Raw genomic sequence first — 11790 nt, forward strand, 5'->3', positions numbered from 1 at the left:
CAGCCTACCCCGGCCAAATCCTAACCCAGACGACACTGGGCCAATTGTGCGCCCCCTACGGAACTCCCAATCATAGCTGGTTGTGATATTGCCTGGAATCAAACCAGGGTCTGTAGTGACGCCTCTAATACTGAGATGCAGTGCCTTAGAGCGCTGCGCCACTCGGGAGCCCCATGACGTGACCGAGTGACAGAGATGACTTGGAATTAAATAATGAAGTCGTCAAATAAAACAAATGTAATATATACAACAACTGAAATATTTTATTAATGTAAAGTAATGTGAATAAATAATAGTTAATAAGCAGTAATGGGCAGTCACTACCATCATGGGACTTTAATCGCTCAGCACTACTGCTAGAGAAATGCTGTTTGCCAAACTCATTCTCACAGAAAGCAACACATGCTCACTTAAAACAAATTAGTGGGGGAGTAGTGGAAAAGCCTTAGGGGCAGTAATTCCAAACCTTTTACGGTTATTGTACCACCAACTGGATTTTGCTCTGCCTGGAGTATCCCTGAAATACCTTATGTGCATTTTACCAATAGGCCTATATTCAGTAGACCTATGGTCTGTCTCATGAGTCTTCTCAAGTACCCCCAGGGGTCCTCTGGTTGGGAACCACTGATGTAGTGGAATGTGTTCCATAGGCATTGCAAAAGAAAAATTATCTTTAATTGGCCAGTTTTTACTCTTTAATAGACAACACCATGAAAATATTAGGCCTACTACAGACATCAAATCAGCTGACAGACTGTGTAAAATATGGGCCTACAATGTTAGAAATCATAAATAATCGTAACCAATTTACCAGGCTAATGCTATATCTATAACTTCGTCTATCCTCTGGTCAAAAGTTATGAAAAAAGTAGCTTGATTTTGGTACTGGTCTAGTCCTGTCTACCGTGTGTTTATCGCCCTCTGGTGGCTCTGTTTCTGTAAGAATCAGAAGTGGTGTTGACTGAGTACTGCAGCTGGCTAGCTATTTACTGGCTAAAACCATAGAAAATGATAGAGTCCTCTAGTGGCCAAAAGGAGAATTTTAGCATGGCAACGAGATTGGTATTATAAGAACTGGAGACTGCGTTCAAGATGTCTGACCGTTCTTTTCAAGGTAATCTACTCACGTTTGCAAACACTGATTCATGTACAGTCTATATCTGGGTAGCACCCAGTGCGCGCAGGGAGCAGTGCGAACAGTGACAATGTCATCACGTCACCTACAAACATGGCAAACATTGGATGAAAAAATATTTTAATATTGTCGGCCTTCGCAACAATTATTTGAAAAATTCAATGGATGTATTGTGAAAAAGGGTGATGACTAAAGTGTTTTATTAGGAATATTCTAATCTGATTTCTCTATGTGGGAGTGTATAGAAATTGCATTTCTGGGCCGGGCTTAAGTTAAACTGCAGTACCTAAGCAAAACTATATCCCCTGAAACTGTGCTTCTAAACAGGAACCCTGGCCCCTTGCATTGAGGGCTTCCACCATTTAATGTAGCCAACAGGGTGGGACTCCAAACTTTATTGGCTGATCCCACCTGGTGACTCTGTTGGAGTCATGTCCAACTGGGTCATCAGGAAGGATCAGCCAATCATAAAGAAGAAGATGTACTAGATGTAGATGTACAAGATGTACCTCTTTAAGTATGTACTAAGATGTACTTTAAGATGTTTAAGATGTACTACTTTTTTACTTTTTTTATAAAGTAATCCTTCTAACCCCCCCCTTAAAAGATTTAGATGCACTATTGTAAAGTGGTTGTTCCACTGGATATTATAAGGTGAATGCACCAATTTGTAAGTCGCTCTGGATAAGAGCGTCTGCTAAATGACTTAAATGTAAATGTAAATGTACTACTTTAACATGGAGATAGCCCCAATACTGTCACAGACGCTATAATTACACAGATACAAAGATGAGTCCTCTATTAATCTCTATGGCTAAAACAGTCACCAGTATAGTCGCGTTTGTTTAAAATAGCTTTTTATTATAAATAATCTGCTATTGTGAACTGGGTGATGAGACTCGAAAACATTTGACAGTACTGTAAAAATCTCGAGACTTCTTGGGTCACATGAGTGAAAACAGAGGCTAGCCCGCCAACGCAGCCATCAGTGTTGAGCGAGCGAGAGCCAGCTAGTTAACGTTAGCTAACTCCCATCGAAGCCAAACAATTGACAGCTTGAAAAAAAGCTTTTAACTATCACAGTTCTTGGATGTGTTTTTCAAAACTTGCCAACGGTAAGGTAACTAAGTGTCTGAAGGTTTAGCTAGCTAACGTTTGCTAAATCGTTTTCAGCATGCTTAATAGCTATAGTAGCTAGGCTAACTAGCGTAATAAAGCTAGCTAAATATTGATTGTCATCCAACTTCAGCCTGTTGTGAGGGCGTTGCGCCCTCTTTTATTGTAAGTTAGTTACAAACAATATTTCACCGTGACTTTTTTTTCTTCCGTGTCATAATTACCTAGCTATTTAACTAGTTATACAATACTAACATTAGCTAGATAACTAGTTAGCAATTTAACTTGTTAACTACTGTTAGCAAACAGTAGCTATGACATGTCAGTTTAACTATGTATCGGTATGTTTTGTAAAAGGGCTGGTAATACAGACAGCTGTGCAGTCACTGTACTGAATGTTTATGTTATGTAGTTATACTTGAAGGTTCAGTCAACACATTGCTTGCTAATGTTTCATTCCAGCTGTTTGAATGTTGACTATGCTTCACCTTATAATGACCGACACGAAACAGACACACGTGACTAAGAACCCGGCCATTGTCTGTAGCACATGATCCGGGCCAGCTGAGACCGAGGGAGGCTTCAATAATTCACGGGTAAGTCAAGTCTCTTTGGTGAAGGTTAACCACATTCCACTTCTCCCTATTTGTGCGATTTCACTAGTGTTTAATTGTTGTAAGATGGTGATAACATGCAAGTGTTTTCCATAGGTTTCAGAATATCTACATTGAGCAGTAAAGGTAAGTCTAGCTCCTAGACATACTTTTTAGGTGGAAAAACAAGTTTGAGAAACTTGAAGGCTATTGTGCTACAGTTGTTAGCTACACATTACTGTCCTCCAGGTCCTATTCTCCAGAGGAAGAGTCCACGTGTCGTTTAAGAGCCATGACCGCCAAGTCATCCCTGCTGAAAGTCATCCTGCTGGGAGATGGAGGGGTGGGGAAGAGCTCCCTTATGAACCGCTACGTCACCAACAAGTTTGACACGCACCTCTTCCACACCATCGGCGTGGAGTTCCTCAACAAGGACCTGGAAGTGGACAGCCGTCTGGTCACCATGCAGATCTGGGACACGGCTGGACAGGAGCGTTTCCGCAGCCTCAGGACTCCCTTCTACCGCGGCTCCGACTGCTGCCTGCTCACCTTCAGCGTGGATGACAACCAGAGCTTCCACAACCTGGCCAACTGGAAAAAGGAGTTTATCTACTACGCCGACGTCAAGGAGCCCGAGAAGTTCCCCTTCGTGGTGCTGGGGAACAAGGTGGATGTGACGGAGAGGCAGGTGTCTGCTGAGGATGCTCAACAGTGGTGTCGGGATAACGGCAATCACCCTTACTATGAGACCAGTGCCAAGGATTCCACCAACGTAGCTATAGCCTTTGAGGAGGCGGTGCGGAATGTGCTAGCCATGGAGGAGAGGGCAGACCACCTCATCCCCACAGACACAGTTAACCTCCACAGAAAGCCCCGCTCCAGTGCTTCCTGCTGTTGATATAATGTAGGGCCTACAACCTATAAAGAACTGGAGCTAGGAAGACACACAGGCTTATCAACACTCATGCTCTCTCAAATAGCATGTGCAAGCACTGGCTAGTGTCTGTGGATGATAATCCACTGGGCTTGTTGGTCTCTGGACTCATTGATGTGAAGAGGGTGCTGAAGAATGGTATTATTTGTTAGATTCCAAGAAATGCATTATAATTTCAATCTGTGCCGTATTTGAATTATAAAACATATTACAACAATGTGGTTGCCAGAAATATATTTACAAAGTTTAATTTCCAATTCATGTTACACACTCAAAGGTCCTTTTTTTTATTTTTTTGTAGAAAGGGTTTCTTACACTGTGACTGAAACCAAGGTTGAGATGTGCTGCCTTACCAGTGAAAATATATTTGATTGCATTGAAATTGTATTGAGGACCTTATCCAGAGATATGACCCGGAATGTGATACTTTAAAAGCAAGTCACTTTAATCAACTGACCTGAATGGGTTTAGGAATATACATAATATATTTATAACAACAAATGTTGATAGAGTAATTTATGCAGTATTTTTATTTGATTAAGTTCAAGGTTTACTGTCACTACTTTATTGTAGAGGGAGAAATGTAAGCAGAAATGAAGGTTTATGATTTCTTACTGTTTATTATAGGTGCTGAGAATTCTATACAACTTGCTGGCCTTGCAATATTTGTTCTCAACATACTGTAATTAATGAGTTATCATTATGTAATGGACTCCATGTTTTAACACCTTCATAGAAGGATAAGAGATGAGGAATGTTCAATAAATAGTTGAGTTGGTATCCTATGTATATGTACTGCATAACATTTTATGCTCACTACCACTAAGTTTGTAAAGATGTTTTTGGTTTTTTTATCATACCAGAATTTCAGTGATGCAATATCTTGGATAATTGTAATTAAGATGGGTGATAATTAGGTGGATATGATTGAACAAGGTAATATGCTGTATGTACCTCAAATCAAATTGTATTTGTCACATGCTTTGTAAACAGTGAAATGCTTACTTACGGGCCCTTCCTAACAATGCCAAATAAATCTGAGTAACGATAACTTGGCTATATACACGGGGTACCAGTACTGAGTCGATTTGCAGGGGTACGAGGTAGATATGTACATACAGGTAGGGGAAAGTGACTAGGCAACAGGATAGATAATAAGCATTAGCAGCAGTGTATGTAATGAGTCAAGAGTTAGTGCAGCTGTAGAACTGAAGGCCCATGCCAAATCTTTTCAGCCTCTTGAGGGGAATGAGGCGCTGTCGGTGTGTGTGGACCATGTTCATTCATTAGTGATGTGGACACCAAAGAACATGAAGCTCTCGACCCGCTCCACTACAGCCCCGTCGATGTGGATGGGGGCGTGCTCAGCCCTCCGTTTCCTGTCGTCCACAATCAGATTCTTTGTCTTTCTGACATTGGAGGAGAGGTTTTTGTGCTGGCACCATACTACCAGGTCACTGACCTCTTTATAGGCGGTCTCATCATCGTCATGTTATCAGCAAAACCCACTGCCAGTTTTTCTATGGACTTCTAATCTTACATGCATTTTAATTACATTTATGGAGATCAATTTCATTTTCTTACTTGCTAGTATAGTTTTGATACTAAGACTGGATTTCAACAGTTATTGATTTTACAGTATTGTATATATCAAATTCCTCATTCATATTTCATCTAATTCAGGTAGAGTGCTGAGAACACTTTCATATTATTTAGCTACAGCAGTGTTGTCCAGAATGATTGGAATGCAAGTTGAATGGAAAATGTTATTTGAATAAACTGTCCATGAATGAATCATTTCCCCTGAAAACATGGTTATATTTCTTCCCCACTATGAAAAAAACCCCTACAAATTATGAAAACAAACACTTTGAAAAATGAAGATATCAGAGTAAGACTTCAGCAGGAAGTCATTGAGAAATGTTTGGTGTGATTGTTGCATTCATAAAGGACCCATTACAGGCAGACCATTCCCTCAATCAATTGTCCTGCGATTTCAATTTAGCAGAAATTGATTGGTGTATCAACATTACTTTGTATGGCACAAACATGTAAACCAGTGAATTATTTGGAACAAGATCACCAGAGGAAATACCCAAATTATGTTAATGATAGTATTTAATCAGAGAAACTGGACAGTGAGTCAGAGCATTTCACAAACGTCAGGAATGAATGGCTTAGTTTACACGGGCAGCCTAATTCTGATATTCTGCCAATAATGGGTCTTTTGACCAATCAGAGCAGATCTCATCAGAATTGGGCTAACTGTGTAAACTCAGCCAAATTTACATCGATTTAACTAGCTCTCAAGAACCCAAAGGGGGGGTATAACCAGCTTACAGTCGGCCACCCTTTTGGCTTCTCAGCCAATGGTACGGACCACAGCTGTGAACTACAATTCAGATGCTCTGTTTAAACGCAAATACGCCTTTTTGGAAACCTTTGGAACTTAACTTTCATACAAGCAAGAAATAATCTTTCAAATACAAAAAGGTACACTTACTTTGCGCAGTTTAGCAAAGTTGCAGCCGGCTACGAACATGCCACTCCAGATTTCGAGTGTTCCACAAAATACAGCCGGGTGCAACTTTCCTGATTTGCGTACGTTAAGTGTTTTGTATTTGAAAAATTATTTATGCTTATATGAAAGTAAGGTTGCAAATGTTTCCAAAACTATTGTGTGCAGGGCATAGTTGCATTTGCACAGAGCATTTGGGCAGCGGCAGAGAATTCCCCCTGCGGCAGACAGCTTTGTGAATTTTTAACATTACCGTCTTTTGAACAGGCTAGTGTTTAACAAGCTCATTCAAGTTCAGAGAAAAGCCTCATACAAACCATGTCATTATTATCAAACTTGGAAACAAAATTCTGGTGGCACTCACACATACACTACATTACCAAAAGTAGGTGGACACCTGATCGTCGAACATCTTGTTCCAAAATCATGGTCATTAATATGGAGTTGGTCCCCCCTTTGCTGCTATAACAGCCTACACTCTTCTGGGAAGGCTTTCCATTATATGTTGGAACATTGAATGGAAGCAAGTCTCCACAGCAGCCACAAGAGCATTAGTGAGGTCGGGCACTGATGTTGGGCGATTAGGTCTGGCTCGCAGTCAGTGTTCCAATTCATCCCAAAGGTATTTGACGGGGTTGAGGTCAGGGCTCTGTGCAGGCCAGTCAAGTTCTTCCACACTGATCTCAACAAACCATTTCTCTATGGACCTCGCTTTGTGCACAGGGGCATTGTCATGATGAAACAGGAAATGGCCTATCCCAAACTGTTGCCACAAAGTTGGAAGCACAGAATCGTCTAGAATGTCATTGTATGCTGTAGCATTAAGATTTCTCTTCTCTGGAACTAAGGGACCTGGCCCAAATCATTATTCCTCATCCACCAAACTTTGCAGTTGGCACTATGCATTTTGGGCAGGTAGCATTTTCCTGGCATCTGCGAAACCCGGATTAGTCCATCTGATTTCGAAGCGTGATTCATCACTCCAGAGAACGCGTTTCCACTGCTCCAGAATCCAATGGCGGCGAGCTTTACACCACTCCAGCCGATGCTTGGCATTGCGCATGGTGATCTTAGGCTTGTGGGCAGCTGCTCAGCCATGAAAACCCCTTTCATTAAGCTCCCGACGAACAGTTATTGTGCTGACGTTGCTTTCAGAGGCAGTTTGGAACTCGGTAGTGAGTGTTGCAACCTAGGAGACAATTTTTACACGCTTCAGCACTCGGCGGTCCCTTTCAGTGAGCATGTGTGGCCTACCACTTCACGGCTGAGCCATTGTTGCTCCTAGACTTTCCCACTTCACAATAACAGCATTTACAGTTGACCTGGGCAGCTCTAACAGGGCAAAAATTTGACAAACTGACTTGTTGGAAAGGTGGCGTCCTATGATGGTGCCACATTGAATGTCACTGAGCTCTTCAGTAAGGCCATTCTACTGCAAATGTTAGCCATGGATGTTGCATGGCTGTGTGCTCGATTTTATACACCTGTCAGCAATGGGTGTGGCTGAAATTGCCGAATCGACAAATTTGAAGGGGTGTCCACATACTTTTGTATATATATATATAGTGTACCATCCATTCATTATGCAATAATGTTCCATGCTTACAATCGCTTTTATACAGTGGTTGGGAAGTATCACTAATACATACTGAATTTATAACACATACAACAGGTGATCATAGACAAATTATTTGTATATTATGAATGTCTTAAAACATATTTCAACTGGAAACTGCACACAATGAAGACATTCAAAAAGCTACACGACCATGTTGTCGAGGTTAGTTCATCAGCTCAAGAGGTGCTTCTTTCCAAGGAACTGTACTTTCCTGTCAAATGCCGTCGACCGGATTGGAGCATTGGTTTCATAGAAAGGATTCATTGCAAACTGGAAAAGAGCACAGAATAATGAACAAGAATAAATCATCAGAATATGAATTATACATGAACATCCTGTATATAGCAAGGATAACTCACCTTAATGTATAAATCGTACACGTCATTGAAGAAGTTTTTGATTCCATCTTCTTGTCGTACATCATGAAGCATGATGAATCTCATATGTGATGGAGATGGTTAAGGGAAAAATGGAACACACACAATAATTATTTGTCTGGGCCCTTTGTAACAATGACGATTTGTTGAATTCAACACTGTAGACATAATATTTATGTTTTGTTGCAATGTTTCCAGAGGGCTATATAGGTCTCTGTGGATTTGTGGTTGGTGTCCGCCCTGAAATTTGTAGGTTGTGGGTTCAATCCCCAGTCAAGTCTTGATTTTATTAGGATCCCCATTAGCCGATGCCAATGGTGACAGCTAGTCTTACTGGGGTACGACACATAACGAAAAATACATTACAGACAAAATACTTTACATACATTTAAAAACATTAACATGTGTGTGCATCTCTCAGTTACATATACATGTCAGTACATACACACAAAAAGTAGGTCACACGGGGGATAGGCGTTGTGACGTGAGGTGTTGCTTTATTTTTTTAAACCAGGTTTGCTGTTCACTTTCTCTATATGAGATGGAAGGGAGTTCCATGCAATAATGGCTCTCTATAATACTATATGTTTGCTTGAAATTGTTCTGGACCTGGGGACTATGAAAATACCCCTGGTGCCATGTCTGATGGGGTAAGTGTGTGTGTCAGTGCTGTGTGTAAGTTGACTATGCAAACTATTTGGAATTTCCAACACATTAATTTTTCTTATAAAAACAAGAAACGATGCAGTCAGTTTTTCCTCAACTCTTAGCCAAGAGGAACTGGCATGCATACTATTGATATTCACCCTCAGATTACAATGAAGAGCAAAACATGCCACTCTGTTCTGGGCCAGCTGCAGCTTACCTAGGTCTTTCTTTGCAGCACTTGACCACATGACTGAACAATAACCAAGATAAGATTAAACTAGAGCATACAGGACCTGCTTTGCGGAGTGTGGTGTCAAAAAAGCAGAGCATCTCTTTATCACATTCAGACCTCTCCCCATCTTTACAACCATTGAATCAATATGTTTTGACCATGATAGTTTACAATCTAAGGTAACACCAAGTAATTAAGTCTCCTCAACTTGCTCAACAGCCACACCATTCATTACCAGATCCCAAAGACAAAAAAACAGGACCCAATGGTTCTCTGCCTGGCACTCAATATTGGGAGTATGTCCCTGTGACTAGCATCATAAGTAGAGTTGAATTGTAGCTGTTGACTCAAGCTGCAGAAACAGGAAATATGCTCCTGCACTATGGACTGTTCTGGCTCAGACAAGGCTACTTGAAGTCAGAAGTTTACATACACCTCAGCCAAATACATTTGAACTCAGTTTTTCACAATTCCTGACATTTAATCCTAGTAAAAAGTCCCTGTCTTAGGTCAGTTAGGATCACCACTTTATTATACGAATGTGAAATGTCAAAATAATAGTAGAGAAAATTATTTATTTCAGCTTTTATTTCTTTCATCACATTCCCAGTGGGTCAGAAGTTTACATACACTCAATTAGTATTTGGTAGCATTGCCTTTAAATTGCTTAACTTGGGTCAAACGTTTTGGGTAGCCTTCCACAAGCTTACCACAATAAGTTGGGTGAATTTTGGCCCATTCCTCCTGACAGAGCTAGTGAAACTGAGTCAGGTTTGTAGGCCTCCTTGCTCGCACACGCTTTTTCAGTTCTGCCCACACATTTTCTAGAGGATTGAGGTCAGGGCTTTGTGATGGTCACTCCAATACCTTGACTTTGTTGTCATTAAGCCATTTTGCCACAACTTTGGAAGTATGCTTGAGGTCATTGTCCATTTGGAAGACCCATTTGCAACCAAGCTTTAACTTCCTGACTGATGTCTTGAGATGTTGCTTCAATACATCCACACAATTTTCATCCCTCATGATGCCATCTATTTTGTGAAGTGCACCAGTCCCTCCTGCAGCAAAGCACCGCCACAACATGATGCTGCCACCCCCGTGCTTCATGGTTCGGATGGTGTTCTTCGGCTTACAAGCCTCCTCCTTTTTCCTCCAAACATAACAATGGTCATTATGGCCAAACAGTTCTATATTTGTTTAATCAGGCCAGAGGACATTTCTACAAAAAGTACGATCTTTGTCCCCATGTGCAGTTGCAAACCGTAGTCTGGCTTTTTTATGACGGTTTTGGAGCAGTGGCTTCTTCATTGCTGAGCTGCCTTTCAGGTTATGTCGATATAGGACTCGTTTTACTGTGGATATAGATACTTTTGTACCTGTTTCCTCCAGCATCTTCACAAGGTCCTTTGCTATTCTTCTGGGAATGATTTGCACTTTTCGCACCAAAGTATGTTCATCTCTAGGAGACAGAACGCTTCTCATTCCTGAGCGGTATGATGGCTGCGTGGTCCCATGGTGTTTATACTAGCATACTATTGTTTGTACAGATGAACCCCATGGAATTGTGATACAGTGAATTATAAGCGAGATAAACTGTCTGTAAACAAATGTTGGGAAAATGACTTGTGTCATGAACAAAGTAGATGTCCTAACCAACTTGCCAAAACTATAGTTTGTTTAACAAGAAATTTGTGGAGTGGTTGAAAAGGAGTTTTAATGACTCCAACCTAAGTGTATGTAAACTTCCGACTTCAACTGTACCTGTAGGTATTGGGTAAAACCTAGAAAAGGATATGTCCTGCAGTGACAAAGGCAGAGACGAACCACTCGTTGAACTTGTCCACAGTTTTCAGGTACATGTTGTTAGACAGCCACATGTTTTCATCCACCAAGTCGAGGGCTGCATGCGCAATGAACTGGTTCAGATGCCGGTGGTCATCCTGTTTACATATAAGAGACAGAATGGTAATTGAGTGGGCATTACAGCATCCTCTTCTATCTACTGGATGTAGACCAATATCTCAATACATAGTTATATAGGCTAGCTGCCTCTTTAGACAGTTATCAGGAACACACATATACACGTGTATGTATGTATGTATGCATGTATTTTACACACACACACACACACATACATACTATATTGAGTATATCATAACGATACATTCCTTTGACTCAGCTTTACCAACAGGCAAGAATTCCATTTCAAAGACAGGATTATCATGATGCCCAACCATGACAAAATAGAAACTCCCAGACATGTTTCTTTCCAGCAATCTGCAATTTTCTGTGTGCACAGAAATATATACACATTATTGGATAGTAGTAATATGGACACTGGACTTAAATCCTTAACTAGCTAGCTAAATTAGCTTGTAGCTAACGTTAATGTAGCTAGCGTGCTGCAAATACGTGATTATCGTCAAGCTAAACACATTGAAGCAAACTACAAAAGTCTTAATTTTCATAAAGATCCCATAGGTATGTGTATTTACCTCTAAAGCAATGGTTTTAATTTGATAAATCAAATGTGTATTTAGCCGTTAAAAACGAGCCTCTCCTTTCCGTAATAACGTCGCTGTTTGATAACGACATGAAAAGTTGAATATAAAATACATT

At 40.7% G+C, this 11790-nt stretch overlaps 2 protein-coding genes across 4 annotated transcripts; one reads left to right on the forward strand and one right to left on the reverse strand.

Moving 5' to 3' along the window:
• Positions 1-1932: 1932 nt before the first annotated feature.
• LOC106581920 (ras-related protein Rab-9A) lies at positions 1933-5572 on the forward strand. Of its 3 annotated transcripts, none has more exons than XM_014164386.2 (4): positions 1933-2250; positions 2714-2847; positions 2962-2991; positions 3094-5572. In XM_014164386.2, the coding sequence occupies exon 4, from the start codon at positions 3137-3139 to the stop codon at positions 3740-3742; it is 606 nt and encodes a 201-aa protein (XP_014019861.1). In that variant the 5' UTR covers positions 1933-2250; positions 2714-2847; positions 2962-2991; positions 3094-3136; the 3' UTR covers positions 3743-5572. The 3 variants fall into 3 exon arrangements, with proteins under 3 accessions (XP_014019861.1, XP_014019864.1, XP_014019862.1); XM_014164389.2 differs by having other exon boundaries at positions 2764-2847; XM_014164387.2 differs by lacking the exon at positions 1933-2250 and adding an exon at positions 2259-2416.
• A 2401-nt stretch (positions 5573-7973) lies between these two features.
• On the reverse strand, positions 7974-11755 carry trappc2 (trafficking protein particle complex subunit 2). Its single transcript, NM_001141137.1, is given in 5 exon segments — positions 7974-8184; positions 8274-8359; positions 10967-11111; positions 11340-11458; positions 11667-11755. Coding segments are annotated over 4 exon segments (423 nt in total). The 5' UTR covers positions 11433-11458; positions 11667-11755; the 3' UTR covers positions 7974-8085.
• Positions 11756-11790: the final 35 nt, after the last annotated feature.

The sequence above is a fragment of the Salmo salar genome, chromosome ssa21 (assembly GCF_905237065.1).
Source record: "Salmo salar chromosome ssa21, Ssal_v3.1, whole genome shotgun sequence".
Classification (NCBI taxonomy): Eukaryota; Metazoa; Chordata; class Actinopteri; order Salmoniformes; family Salmonidae; genus Salmo; species Salmo salar.